The sequence below is a fragment of the Camelina sativa genome, chromosome 15, assembly GCF_000633955.1.
Source record: "Camelina sativa cultivar DH55 chromosome 15, Cs, whole genome shotgun sequence".
NCBI classification, from domain to species: Eukaryota; Viridiplantae; Streptophyta; class Magnoliopsida; order Brassicales; family Brassicaceae; genus Camelina; species Camelina sativa.
Window position 1 is genome coordinate 10,210,391 of NC_025699.1, and position 14,381 is coordinate 10,224,771.

General features: G+C 35.6%; 5 protein-coding genes and 1 long non-coding RNA gene across 10 annotated transcripts in view; 3 read left to right on the forward strand and 3 right to left on the reverse strand.

Annotated features, from left to right (window-relative positions):
* LOC104746320 overlaps nucleotides 1–600 on the reverse strand; it is a 3,564-nt gene extending 2,964 nt beyond the window's left edge. The window contains exon 1 of the mRNA XM_010467772.2: nucleotides 128–600. Within this exon, the coding sequence (XP_010466074.1) occupies nucleotides 128–236 (109 nt within the window). The 5' untranslated portion in view covers nucleotides 237–600. The remainder of the gene's footprint in view (nucleotides 1–127) is intronic.
* Nucleotides 1,582–2,280, forward strand: LOC104746322 (maternally expressed PAB C-terminal protein-like). Its single transcript, XM_010467774.2, has 2 exons — nucleotides 1,582–1,768; nucleotides 1,874–2,280. Exons 1-2 carry the CDS (start codon nucleotides 1,655–1,657, stop codon nucleotides 2,123–2,125), a joined length of 366 nt encoding a protein of 121 aa, XP_010466076.1. The 5' UTR covers nucleotides 1,582–1,654; the 3' UTR covers nucleotides 2,126–2,280.
* LOC104746323 (zinc finger CCCH domain-containing protein 39) lies at nucleotides 3,204–5,141 on the forward strand. Of its 2 annotated transcripts, none has more exons than XM_019236573.1 (3): nucleotides 3,204–3,322; nucleotides 3,588–4,498; nucleotides 4,637–5,141. In XM_019236573.1, exons 2-3 carry the CDS (start codon nucleotides 3,592–3,594, stop codon nucleotides 4,903–4,905), a joined length of 1,176 nt encoding a protein of 391 aa, XP_019092118.1. In that variant the 5' UTR covers nucleotides 3,204–3,322; nucleotides 3,588–3,591; the 3' UTR covers nucleotides 4,906–5,141. The 2 variants fall into 2 exon arrangements, with proteins under 2 accessions (XP_019092118.1, XP_010466077.1); XM_010467775.2 differs by having other exon boundaries at nucleotides 3,208–3,328; nucleotides 3,590–4,498.
* On the forward strand, nucleotides 6,573–9,575 carry LOC104746324 (filament-like plant protein 7). Of its 3 annotated transcripts, none has more exons than XM_010467778.1 (6): nucleotides 6,573–6,696; nucleotides 6,777–6,823; nucleotides 6,952–7,060; nucleotides 7,227–8,860; nucleotides 8,949–8,985; nucleotides 9,075–9,575. In XM_010467778.1, exons 3-6 carry the CDS (start codon nucleotides 6,974–6,976, stop codon nucleotides 9,405–9,407), a joined length of 2,091 nt encoding a protein of 696 aa, XP_010466080.1. In that variant the 5' UTR covers nucleotides 6,573–6,696; nucleotides 6,777–6,823; nucleotides 6,952–6,973; the 3' UTR covers nucleotides 9,408–9,575. The 3 variants fall into 3 exon arrangements, with proteins under 3 accessions (XP_010466080.1, XP_010466082.1, XP_010466078.1); XM_010467780.1 differs by having other exon boundaries at nucleotides 6,969–7,060; XM_010467776.2 differs by having other exon boundaries at nucleotides 6,589–6,823.
* On the reverse strand, nucleotides 10,118–12,558 carry LOC104746325. 2 transcript variants are annotated; one of them, XR_760850.2, is made up of 3 exons: nucleotides 12,010–12,558; nucleotides 10,783–11,600; nucleotides 10,118–10,493 (listed from the first exon to the last, which is right to left on the reverse strand). It is a non-coding gene; the product is annotated as an uncharacterized LOC104746325 (long non-coding RNA). The 2 variants fall into 2 exon arrangements; XR_760849.1 differs by lacking the exon at nucleotides 12,010–12,558 and adding an exon at nucleotides 11,743–11,872.
* Nucleotides 12,913–14,381, reverse strand: part of LOC104748321 (U-box domain-containing protein 25) — an 11,798-nt gene continuing 10,329 nt past the window's right edge. Inside the window, exon 2 of the mRNA XM_010469985.2 lies at nucleotides 12,913–14,356. Within this exon, the coding sequence (XP_010468287.2) occupies nucleotides 13,138–14,356 (1,219 nt within the window). The 3' untranslated portion in view covers nucleotides 12,913–13,137. The remainder of the gene's footprint in view (nucleotides 14,357–14,381) is intronic.

The following is a 14,381-nucleotide window of genomic DNA, read 5'->3' on the forward strand; positions in this document are numbered from 1 at the left end:
AAAAAAAAAAAAAAAAAAACACACACACAAGCCAATTTTTTATCCGACCACAATTTGCAACCAAACAAACAAAGGAAAATAAAAATTTGGGTCTTGGATACAAAATCGGAGTACAAGGGAGGAAGAAGAAACTGACCAATGAGATTAGCCAAGGTCATGATGAGTTTAGGTTTGAGGATAGGGATGACAGATTCGGGTTCAAGACGAATCATTTCCTTGTTGTGTCGTTCCGCCATTTCAAAAGGTTCGATTTTGGGAATTCAGAAACAAAGAAGAAGGAGGAAGAAGGAAGAAGAAGAAGAGGAAGGGTAACGGACCCTGAAGAGGAACAAAACCGAAGCTTTCCAGCGAATTAATGTCGTTGAACTCCACCCAACGGATCTGCCTATGTACTTCCTTTCTATTTTTCCTTTCCTAATTAATACTTTTTATTCTCTTAAGTCTCTTAATCTTCTTGGTCGATCCTCCAATCATCATTGTAGTTTCCAAAAATGTATAATCAAACATTTGGGTCGATTAATAACTTAATTATACAAATTGATAAAAAAAATTTACAGATAAAGGATACAGAGATAATTTCCTTGCCGACATTTCAATCATGAGAATAATATTAATTTCAGACCAAATTACAAAGGTTGTAATGTAATGTTTACAAGACTAATAAAGTAGAAGGTAGGTCCTCACTTTATCCTAATCTCCACCATATCTCAAACCCTAATTAAACCCAAACATTGCTTTTGTGTCTGTTCTGTTCTGCCTCATTATTTCTTTTGTCATATGGGTTATATAAATTAGGCCCATGAAGTTGTTGTTATGGGCTTTTCACATCCAAAAATTAATGGATTATATTATGGGATTCACTAATGCGCGTGTTCACAGTCTCCTTTCGACGCGCGTCAGGGTTCATAGTCTCTTAAGATTTAATACCTTAAAGAGATTTGGAGAGGTACAGAGAACGTTGACTAGGAGTAGATGGACGAAACGTGTCAAATCTTCTTTTGAAAGAGCTTACATTTGATTCCCTTTGTGTAAAAGACTAAAAATCCATGTGTAATTAAATTGTAACAATGTGTACATTGTGGACTACTTATAAAGTGTACTACATTTAGATTGTTGTATAATTTAAAATTGTCAAAAAATTACAGTGTTTTAAATAAAAACCAACCTAAAACTCATGCATCACGCTAATTTATCCTAGGAATATTGTATGAGTTAGGTAATTGTATTATTTATAGATATCTATATAACAAATGTTTATAAATACATTTAGTGAAATTGCATTACTTAGACTATGTGCAATATATGACAATTGTCTTTCAACAAATCTAAAACCAAATTTTTATACTATTTACCTTGAATATATCTTGAATATGATATATATTTTTATATTATTTATGTCTTATCTATATTATAGCGCGTAGTTCATACGTACGGTTTTAAGTCTATATATCATTTTTGTGTTATCAACATTATAGCACGTGGTTCACACGTACGGTCTTAAGTCTATGTAGAATCTCCTCAATTATCAAAATCTTATCTTCATTTATCTTAATAGATTTTTTGCCTTGCTATATATACAGCAACGAAATCTTGTTCTGAAACCCTACATTTTGTTTCCTCTCACAAATATACCGCCACCCTCGTCCCTTAAGCCATGGGTCGTGGAACCTTTTTTCATGCTGTACCAGTAATCCTTGGCTCTAATTTACCTCCTTATCGTTCACCTCCTTATCGTCCAACTCCTAAAACTCCCGAACAAGAACGACAGGTAAAACTAATTGTATTTTTTTTAGATCATGTTACTTTTGGGATATAAGTTGTGTTATTTTTCTATGACTTACGTTTCTCTTTTTTTTTTCTTTTTTCTTTGTAGATCATGAGTGAATATTTGTACCTTTTGGTGTCAGATCTTGAACCAATGTTGGCACCAAAAATCACAGGAATGCTTCTACAAATGGACGAAGACATTATCCTTGATTTGATAGGATCACCTGAAGCCCTCAAAGAAGCTGTCAAAGAGGCAACTAAGATTCTAGCTGACTGGATTCCGCAACAGCTAAAACTGGTAAAGAAGGAAGCTGCTTGCAAGTTCATGGCTTCCATCATCCCTAAACCTAAACTCTGAAATGTGTTTATGGTTGTTGTTTATCAATATGAGAATCAAACCCTGGCTTCAAGTCTAAGTTTTGAATCTTTGTTTTCGTTTGAATAAAAGTATTGAAATATTATTGTTATTGACAATGACAATAATGTTATGAATAAAAAATGTTTTGTTTTTTCCAAATAAATCGTATGGTGCATGGTTAGAGCCTCAAGTGATAGGAACAAAGTAATAACAAAGGGGCTCAAATCATCTTGATGACTCCTTTTAATTCGATTTGGTTATGAATTTCATCTCCGATCATTTTTCAGTCATCCATAATCATAACAACAATGGAATAAAGTTTGAATCCACGATTTAATTGTCACACTTATGATTATGAATAAAAATATAATATACGATGGTATATGTGGTAACAAGATTGTAGTGTGGTGCTGAAACGACAACTAAATTGAATTTATGTTGGCAACGAGATAAGCGAGAACCTATCAGTTTTGTCGATTTCGGGTTTCATATGTCCAAAAGGTTTTAGTCCAAAATCATATACATCAAATTTATCGATTTGTCTTGCTTCAGATCTTTCAATACATAAATCAAACCCTCATATGTACTTAACTTTGCAAAGAGTAGAAAGGCTAAGGCATACAAAACTGGTTTTCTTTTTCTTAAGGAAAATAAGTTTTTTTTTTTCTTTTTTATAAGCACCAAAAAGAAGTTGACAAATAACTTCTTGTATATTGCCATTATTTGTTTCTTATATATTTCAATTTGATAAACACATTAAATAGTAATTTGACTTCTTTTTTTTTAGTAAATGAAATAAATCAGTAAATTACAAATTCAAAGACTAAACCAATCATAGCAACAAAGATATGATTTTAACAAAATTTGGCAACCTAGCTAAGTTTTTAAAGTTATATAAGATATAATTAAATAATTTGTACATAGATATATGTACATATATATATATAATATTTAATAAATTTTGTTTAAGGATAATTATAATTTACAAAATTATCAAAAGCATAGAGATTATGTAATAATACTCCATTAATTAATGAAATTGAATTGTGTTTGTGTTACAATTATTCACACACACACTAATCAGTTTCTTAACGCAAAAGAGAAAGAAAGAAGAAGAGATAAAAAAGGTATTTATAACCGATGTTCAAAAACCCTAAATCGCGTTCTCAAATCTGCCGCCGCCGCCATCATTGATCCATCCAGGTATTGCTCTATCCCTGACTCTTCACGTGATTCGGTCTACTCTCTCCTCTTCGCTGATCCATTCGATTTCTATACTCAAATCGTGTTTTAGTACATCATAGTTTCAAGCATTCTGATTCTCTCTAGCCAAGTTTTAATTTTTTTGTTCATCAATCACTTTTCTTGCGATTGAATCCAAAAAGTTTAAGAATTTGGCATAGTTAGGGTATGTAGATAAGGTTTGTAATCACAAAATTCAATTTTTGTTTTTGGTTTTGACAGTTATGGATTCGAGTTACTCTGATTCACGTCCCATGTTTGTGCAATCACCTTATGGTGGTTGGAATCAAAACCAGATGATGGATTCAACGGTTAATCCAGTGAACAGTGAACAAGGCGACTTGCATTCTCTATCTGAATCACAATCTTCTCAGCAGTTACAACAACAGCCTTCATTGAAAAGGCCAAGACTTGCTGATGATAACGTCTTTAATCTTCCGCCTTCGTCTTTTCCTCCTCCTACTCCTACGAGTAGCAATCCTTGGATGGTTCCATCGTTGAACCCTCCTCCTCCTGTGAACAAAGGAACTGCTAATATATTCTACAAGACTAGAATGTGTGCTAAATTCAGGGCAGGGACTTGTAGGAATGGAGAACTCTGCAACTTTGCTCATGGAATTGAGGATTTGAGGCAGCCTCCTTCGAATTGGCAGGAGATTGTTGGACCTCCTGCTCAAGATAGGGACAGAGAGAGGGAGAGGGAGAGGGAGAGGGAAAGGGAAAGACCGGTTTTGGCGCCTGTTGGGAATAATAACTGGGAAGATGATCAAAAGATAATCTTGAGGATGAAGCTTTGCAGGAAGTTTTGTTTTGGGGAAGAGTGTCCTTATGGGGACAGGTGCAATTTCATTCATGAGGAACTGTCAAAGTTTCGTGAGGATTCAGGGAAATTGAGAGAGACCTCGGTTATAAGTGTTGGAACAACTGCTGCTGATCAACCATCTGTTGATAATGGTACTGCTTCTAATCATATTGAAGTAAATAGACAAGGAAGCATCCCGGTACCTCCGCCTATGAGCAATGGTGGTGTTGTCAAGACTGTGTACTGGAAGACGAGGTTATGCATGAAGTTTGAAATCACAGGTCAATGCCCTTTCGGCGATAAGTGTCACTTTGCTCATGGCCAAGCAGGTATGTTAGCGGAACATGTATCTTTGTTAATATGATGACGTTATGTTATGGTATCCTTTTATAGTTTTGCAAGTCCTGTCTGAATTCTATATCTGTGAACTTCTGTTTCTGATTTGGCTATTGATTACAAAATTGCAGAGTTGCACAACTCTGTTGGAAGGGTAGAAGGTGAAGCTGTGAACGCAGTAGCATCTGTGAGTAAACAAACAGTGGCACCTGCGAATGAATCTTTTGCGATGAAACCAACTGCACAAGTAATAGCAGATTCTTCTGGTCTAAACGAAGAAGGGCGGCGAAAGAAGTGTTTACTCAAGTGGAGCGACTCCAAGAAAATTAACCGAATCTATGGAGACTGGATCGATGATCTACCGGTGGGTCAAAAGTCGACGAAACCAGTAGAGAGCTGAGTTTTTTTATCAAGGCCGGTTCCATTTGTCTTCTTCTTTGTCTTTTGAATGATCAAAAGTGATAAGCCTTTGGTCTAAAATTTTGAAGAGTAGTAGAACACTCTCTTTATTTGATTTCATTTTAGCAATTCTTTGATTCGCTATTAGTTTAGAATTTCCCTTTTGTTGCAATCTTTTATTACATACACGAAGAGTGGCTTGGTTCACTAATAGCATCATATTCATCTTAATTTGTTTTTCTTTGGCTTCTGATTTGGTTAATAATATGGATAGTTTTCGTATTTCGGTGGCCCTCTAAATGTTAATAACAAATCGGATGTCTTAACTTATAGAGAGTTCACGAGCGTCAAGCTAGTTAAGCAGATGTTAAAAGTGATTTACTAAACCACTTAAACCGATTTGTGAAATGACTCAGACTCGGACGGTAGGCATTTGTTGTTTGGATGTTCTAATTTAATGGTTTAGTGGTGCTGATGATTTATACATTCTCTCTTATATAATCCTTTCATAATATATGCATAGTTGTTGAGAAAATACGAAAGCTTATGGTTAGGTTCATCGTATTCGCATGCAAACAAAATCATGGAATTATATCATCATTTTTTTAAAGTATTTAATTCTAAATTGTGAATAATGCAGAACAATCCATTTAACAAAGAGACCACATACACGGACTGTTTAATGCCAAGCGATCTTTTTGGTTTGTTTCCCTACAAAACAATACTATAATAAACATTTCATACTAACGGCTTAAAGTGATTAATCATATTTGCTATATACTTTTATAATATATTTGATGATTTCATTGTGTAATCCTAGCTTTATTCTATTCTTTTTTATAGAAATCACACAAAATAATATGGGCCCTCAAATTAATATTTTTCGTAACGTCTCCTTTACTATTCCCCACTTCTCCAATTTCTATTAACTTTCTCTTTCTTTTTTTTCCCTATTGTTTTGTACTCTTTTTTCAACACGACATGATGGGTAATTAAAGAGCTGTTGTAGGTAGTAGTAGTAAAAAACTACAAACTGTCGGTGGACACTGGAGAGCACTTAAGGAATCCTATGGCCCTCCTCCTTATAAATAAATAAGAATTAAGAAAAGTGAAACATAGTAATAATACTTGTCTTGTTAGTGACTTTGTTGATTATCTAACTATATGAAAGTAGGTAGAACCAATTTCTAGACCTAACATTTTAGGTCAACTCTTCCATATCTGGTTTCTTTTATAAACTAAACATTGGTAAAATAGATTTTCTATTTGTGGAATTTTTCGTCAAGTCATCATTCACTTGTTTGAAAACTATGAAAAGAAGAGATGGCAAAAGTAATTAACAAAGAAAGAAGCTACAAGCAAATGTGAAATGTCATTGTCTATTTGTCTTCTGGACATCATTTTAACGCCTTAATTCATTTTCAAATACTCTTCTTAATTGTTCTTTTTCTTCCTATTATTCATATTATTAGTCTGCTGCAAAACAAATTGATGGTTAATTTTTTAAAAGTTGTAATTATTAATGGGGGATAAATGATCTTAATGATGAATGATACTAGTACGCTTCTTTAGTTAAAAAAAAAAAAAACTAAGTAAAACAAAAAGATGTTAAGCCGTTTGTTTGTTTCATCATAAAAGCTTTGTGGAGTATTATAATTTTAGAATAGGGATACAGAACACTTTGTTACCACCTCTAGTTTACTTTAATGTTTTTATTTATGAGTTGAAACGTAAACAATTAATATCAGTGTCACATAGTCACTTGATGCCTCTCTCTCCACCTTATTTACTTGTAAAAATATTCATCTCTCCTCTTCTTCTCTTCTCTGGTTCCTTTGTTGAGGTTTTTGTTAAATACTTATTTTGTTGCAGGAGATTTAGTCAGAAACTTGTTCAAGCTGGGTACTACATAAGACTATGTAAGATTCTTATTACATCCTTTCTCTCCTTCTCTCATGTCTTGTTCTTTAATTATCCTCAGTCAACTAGAAAAGTTTTGATTGTTTTAATTTATATATATCAATGTGTTGCTGCAACACTGTTGCAGCTGAACATATCTTATAGAATCAATGGAAACAAACCAGTGGAAATCGAAGAAAAAGATAGAATCTCCTGCAGAAACACTCCAAGCTTCTTCTAGAAAAAGCAGAGGACAGGTAAACTTTTTTTGTTTTTCTTGCAGAAATAGTCAAAGTTTGCTTTACATGTTAAATATGTTTACTTGAGCAAAACGTGATCGCTATCAGCTTCTGTTCTGTCTGTGTGTTGCTTGTGAACTTCTATGGCTTAGTAAATGTCTATTTTTTATATGTTGGTCTTTAGGCACGTATGGTTCCTCCAGGAAATGGAGTTAGTAGACCCGAGAGAGCTCGAAAAAGTCTAAACGAGAAGCTAGACACTGTAGCCTTAAACACTCCTAAGAAAGATGTTCCTGTGAATCTTTATGGCGAAAAAGGTTTGGTAGATGAGATTTTCCTGGAAGATGAAGAGATGGGTCTTGAGACTGGTTTGGGGGATGGTGAGTCATCGCCTTTCTGTGGTGTATCGGATAAGCTTCTGCAGCGAATTGAGCTTCTTGGGAGAGACCATGAGTCAAAGAGACTTGATAACAGCACTTTCAGGTCAATCGAAACTATGAAAAAGAGACAAGAATCGTCGGCCGTTGATGAACTAATTGAGATGAAGACAAAGATTCAAACTTTGGCTGCGGAGAACTCTCAGCTTAAGAAGTCTCTTGTGGCTAAAGAAGAGCTTGTGGTAAGCCTACAAGAACGTAAGTTTCAGGTGGAATCAGAATTCGAAACGTTAATGACTAGATTAGATTCAACGGAGAAAGAAAACGCATTCTTGAGATATGAGTATACCGTTCTTGAGAAGGACCTCGAGACAAAAACAGAGGAAACAGAGCATACTCGCAAGTCTATGGAGTTAACGCATAAACAACAACTTAGAAACGTAAACAAGATTGTTGAGCTTGAAGCTGAATGCCAAAGGTTAAGACTACAGTTTCGAAAGAAGTTTCCGGAGAGGTCTATATCGATGAGGAACGAAAGTGAAGAAAAGAAGATGGAGATGAAAAGAAGAAGCGCGAATAAGAGTGATTTGATGATGAGAGATGAAGCTCAGAACCGGAAGCTTAAGTATGATCTTTTGATGGAGCAGATTGGGAATGTTAGAGCAGAGAACAAGAATCTAATGGACATAATTATGAAGAAAAACATGGAGATCAAAGATCTTAGCCGCGGGCAGAAACCGTTAGACGCTTCAAGTTTCGATATTAGAAGTGAAAACAGTGTGATGAGCCCTTCTGGTTCCAAGGAGATGATGTTACTGATGGATGATTTTAATGAGATGGAGAAGTTAGCCATTGTGTGTACTGAGAAAAAGCCAAGAGTGGGTGATGAAAAGGAAGGATCTTTTGATTGGATTCAAGTTGTTTTGAGCGCTATAACGAAGCAAGAGAGGATATCAAAACGCGGTGTTAAAGAACTCTTACAAGACATCAAGATTGCTTTAGGATGTATGGATGAAAATGATAATGCAGAGAGAAAAAACGGTGGAGAAGATCCTCTTTGCATCGCATGGAAATCTACTAGCGAATCGGGTTCAATGACTAAGGATGAGATCAAGAGACATTTGAGTCTAACAAAAGCAGATGAGGTGAAGAAGATTGAATGTGATGAACTGAGATGTAAGCTTGAAGAATCAGAAGAGAAGATTAAAAACTTAGAAGCAGAGATAAAGTCGTTGAGAGAGTGTAAAGAAAAGGTAGAGGCAGAGTTGGAAACGGAGATTTCAATGAAGGATGATCTTGATACAAAGCTAAACATAACCAGCGCTAAGCTCAATGAGACACAGAAGAAGTTGTCTTCTCTTGAAGTTGAACTTGATTACAGGAAGAGCTGTTGTGAAGAACTCGAAGGAACTTGCATCGAGCTTCAGCTTCAATTACAAAGGTAACTAAAACCACAATCACATCTAAAGTCTCGAACATTTCTTCCTTTTGATACAGAACATTCAACCCTTTTATTTGTGTTTTTGCAGTGTTGAAACAAAGAAACTGACGCACAGAAACAAAAACGTGAGTAGAGATTCAACACTCACATACTAAAAGTACAAATTTTTTGTGTTTGATAATGATGGTGATGATTATGGAGTGTTTGTTTGCAGGGATGGGATAGAGCTTCTGTGAAGTTATCAGAATGTCAAGAAACGATTACCAATTTACGGAAGCAACTAAGAGCGTTATCTACAACAGAAACAAGCAGAGAAAACTCGTCCTCCTGCAAAGGAGAGGATGATACTACTAAAAGAGTTGCTCCTCATGATGATGATGGTGCTGGTAACCATTACAATGCTTTGATCGTGTACGAACCAGTGAAGGCGAAAGGCGAGAAGAATGAGATGGTTCAAAGAAAGAAGCAAGGATTAGGGTTCTTGAAGAAGATGTTGTTCAGGAGGAAAAGAGTGAGCAGCAAGAAATGTCTTGCCTTGACTATGTGATGAAAGAAACTAAAATAAAAGGGTTTCTTATTAATAAGGGCTTTTTGTCTATGTGTGTATTGTGAAGAGTGAAGTGAACTGCTTGTGGGTATGTTTGTGTCTCTTGAGGTATGATGAGCTTAGACTCTTTTCTCATAATGTGTTCAATCCAAACTTAGTTTCAATATCCAACTTAAATTGAAACAAGAAACCAACATTTGCTTTTTCTTCTAGTCAGGATATATAACATTTTAAACTCAAATTAATTACAAATTTGGATGTAAAAGAAAAAGAAAAATAAAATAAAATAATATATATATATATATACTTTGATTACTTTTATGTTCTTACTAGGAATTTAACTGCGCTACGCGCGGTCGAATTATTTTAAGAAATTTTATGTATTTTTTAGTATATCTTATTCTTTTGGTCACAACATAAGAGTATGAAATTATATATGCTTTCAGAAATATGAGCTTTCATATAGTTTACAATAAAATATAGACTAAAAAGGAAAATTTAGAAGAACTGAGTTGGTTATTTCATATACATGAGATTGAAGGGCCTCAAATTTTTCATCACGTTTTGTGAACACATTTCACATTTAAAGTTTTTTTCTTTGTTCTACTTGGCTATTTTCCTCTCTTTAGAAAATCATTTCATTGGTTTGGAGCTAGTAAATTGAATATTTGTAATAAATTTAAATTCAACCGAAAATAAATGAACAAAAGTAAGAACAACTTATAAATATTGAACCCAACTTATTTCTTAAGGGGTTTAAACTATGTCTTATGGAAAATATAACAAAATAAGAAACTCATGAACCTTCAATATGCCCATCTATCTAATGGTGATTTTACTCGCTTCCCAGTCCTGATCTTTCTTAAAAAGGATGAAGACAATTCCATCTTTACATGACTCGCTTCTCGGTCATGAATTACTTTTGACCCTTGTACTTAAAATTCTTTAGGAAACACTTCATTTCTTTCTGGATTAAAGAAAGTCATATGAAAAGGGCAAGAGAACTATGAAATTTACATAATTGAGAACGTTGATTGGATGACATGAACTCTGAGCTTTCCTGGCATAGGCTCGATTACACCACGACTGAAGAAAAACAAACATTAGCATGAATCATAAATTATTGGATGAAAGTTATGTACGCACAATATTCAAGTAATTGTTCACTTGAATATGTCAGAAGGAAACTAATAAACCTTCCTAATGAAGCTTGAACTTGTTACATATTCTACTTTAATTATAGTAGGATTAATTCGAAAGAGTAATAATAAGCAGGTTTTGGACATGAGGTCCTGAACTTAAGCATTTTTTAACTACAGTAGAGCAAAGTGAAAAGGCATTATATGCTTACAAAATTGGTTTACATCTAACTTACCCCATAAACCATGAGGATTCACTTGAGCTTGATATTCATATGATCATGTTCATTGAATAACCTGCACGTATGCCAATTGTTTCGTCCCATCTTAAAGTTATGTGATGTGTCTAAACATATAAATGAGGCAATGAAAACCAAACTAATACAAATGATATAACATAGTTCTTAACTCTTTCTACTGTATACCATAATGTACATGGAAATTAAACAAAATCAAATACCGAGATATATAATATCATCTCGATTTTAGTATTCTTTGGAGAACTAAATTCTACATAGAGATAACCATAGAGTAAAATAATCTCTAGTTCAACATGGAAACAAATAGCTGATCTAGCTATGAATGTTTATGGATTCATGTAGCTTGAAGTTTGATAACAGATCATAACAGAAAAACTGGAAGACCTATTATTTAAAGACCCAAAAAGCTACCTAGGACGATGTAGTATACTTTTATTATAAAAAGCAGGCCAATTACTCATTTGAGTTGTTACTTAGAGCCTCAACATAGAATATATACTGAGCGAACCAACAAAACCACCAACTATGAAATAAGTTGCCCCGACTTGAGCTATAACGGTAAAGCAGATATGTTCTGGTAGGAGACCAAAACTATATACAAACCATGTATGACAGCGTCGACACATGTGTTATGAGGAGGGATACTTAAATCATACATTGATACATAAACAAACATACATACATCTGATTTAAAAGAAGTAAAGAACCGAACAAAAATCTAATTAAGAAAGAGACATACCCAAATTTAGTGAGAGTATTTCACCCAGATCCTCTAGCTTCAGCCTTCCTCTTTTCTGCAAATTAACAATTTCAATGAATTAGATATAACTATTAATACATGTATACAATACGCATATATATATATGTCCATACACATGTGATTATACTGATTCATGCCGAAGATGAAAATCATATCAACAAAGAAAAAGTAAAGACCTTCATAACTCAAAAAAATGACTAAAACCTAGCCGCCGTTCAGCAGATTGAACACTGAACATTGAAGAGAGAAAGAAAATTGTGAAGAGAAATTTCATCTAGTCCTATATAATCCATGTAAGTAAAGAAAAATTTTAGAGTGAAAGGAAATTGTAAGAGGCATGAAACGGAAGGAGATGACATTATATAGGACTTCAACTTACACTTATTGAATAAAAAGTAGTGGGACTTCAATTGAAAGAGACAACATTGAAAGACTTGAATTACCGTTTTAGAAGAAGACGTTACGATGGAGATGGAAGTCAGGAAAGACAACGAAAGGGTGTGGAGGATTGTTGAGGGACGCTTCAGGTCGCACAACAGCGGACAGCGGAGTGGAGCTTCCTGGAGAAAGGTTTTATTTCAACATCATATAAAACATGTATTATTATTGGATTGAGCTTTTACAGAAATATGAAATTGGGCTTTTAAAGAAATATGAAACACAAAAAAAAAAAGAATTGCTTAGTGGGTTGTGTCAAAAATTTGGTCTTATTAAATAGAGGGAGTGGCTGATGTGGCAGCATCAGGAATGAGTAAAGTTAATTTTATATATATAGATTAACTTTACACCTCATACAAACACTAGTATCATATCTGAATCCAAACTATCAACACTAACTACTTTATTAGGTTGCAGATTACACAGCCACGGCACGGCCTAAGTCTAGGCCCAGTTTGTTTATTTTTATCAAGCAACTTATGTTTTGTCCAAACTACATTGAATCTTTTGGAGCTTAACTATGATTTCCAACCATTAAAGTAACTTTTTCGGGTCCACCAAATAGAGAGTTATCGAAATGTTAACAAATGCTATAATAACACCTTTCAATGCGAAAAAAAAAAAACACTAAAGTATTAAAAGAAGACAAATTAACAAAACAAAAAAGCTCTACACAGAGTACAAAATACCATAATGACGTTCATTAGAAACTTATGAGCACTCAATTGGTCGATATATATTATAAACCTATTTTAAATTAAATTTCCAGTTATATGCAAAACACCAATAAAAAAAAGTGGACTAACCTTTAGACTAAAAAAGGAAAACAAAAGGATGACTTTATTACTTTAAGCATATCTTCCATTTGCTTCTTTTACAACTTTTCCCAACTCAAAAGGCCAATCAAATAATAAGAGATACTTAAGTTACATCTCCAATAATATTTTTTTTTAGAAAACCAATATATACACACACCAGAAAAAAAAAAATCATGGTCACAAAAAGCTGTATATTTATATTTCTTCTTCACATAAAAAATGACCATTTTCCTACTAATTTTTTTTAAAAAACATATGAAAAAAAAAATTAATTACTATGAAACAATTTAAGCAAAAAAATAAAAATCAAAAAAATCAAAAAGGGACAACTTGGCTGCAAGCAAAGTCATCGGAGTTAGCGAAGGAGGAGTTATGGTTGTTGTAGTCAGGCCATGAATCTCTCAGAAGCTTCAGCAACTTCTGCGCTTTCTTCTTCGCTCTCTCCGTACACTCACTCTGCACCATCAACAACAGCTGCACCACCACCCCCGCCCCCGCTGCTTCCTCCCTCCACCTCTCCTCCTCCGTACATATCGCTAACAACGCCCCCGCCGCGTACTCCGTCGCCCTATCCGACACTCTCAGTATCGTTTTCACAAGCAACGGCACCGTCAGAGCGTGCTCTCCGAACGCCGCGCATCCTTCCGGCGTTCGGCATAGAAGCTCCACCGTCGCCAAGGCTCTCTCCGTGTCGCACCTGTCGAAATCCGCCGCCAGTCTGTCTATCAGAATCTCCGGCGCACCGGCGTTGATCGCTAGGTGGCGAGTTTGTTTCGCCGAACAGAGGGAGAACAGAGCTTTGATCCCGATCTTGAGAGCTCGCCGCGACGAGATCGGGTTCCTGAGAAGATCGAGCACTCCTTCGAAGACAGATTCGTAATTCGAAAACGTTCCTTTCGGATCCTCCGATTTGGTTCCCGTCGTCACGATCTCGATCAACGCGGCGGCGTTAACGCGCGTTTCGATCGAGGAGTCGAACAACAACCGGGTCAAAAACTCGACCCGGCCCGGATCCGAAGATATCGAGACTAACTGGTTCGGTTCCGTTATCGGTAACATAACAAGAAGAGCTAACGACTCAGAGACCAGCTCAGACGACGTCGTTTCGGAGAACAGGATCATAATCAAAACCGCTGTAGCGTTATGAGCTGCGATCAAAACGCGGTTTTTATCAGAATCGCGTGCGAATCCACGTAAACGGCGGAGAGCGGCGGCGCGTGAGCGAACGGAGACGTGAGTTCCAGACGTAGCGGAGGCTTGGCTTAGGAGAGCACGGACAGAGGTAGGATCAGCTGGTTGTTTAGGAGTAGGGATACGTTCGACGCCGTTTGAGCGGTTAGCGACGCACCATTCTTGGATGAGACGACGGAGAGTGTGGTTAGGGATGAGAGTGAAGTCGGAGAGAGGAGCTCGTGTGACTGGACATGTTGTGTTGTTACCGATAGAGACCCATGACTCGATGCTGGCTCGGTCGTAGGTTTGGCCTGTGCAGACGGTGACGGGGTCTTGCATGAGTTCGAGTGAGATTGGACATCTGAAATGGTATGGTATTTGGATAC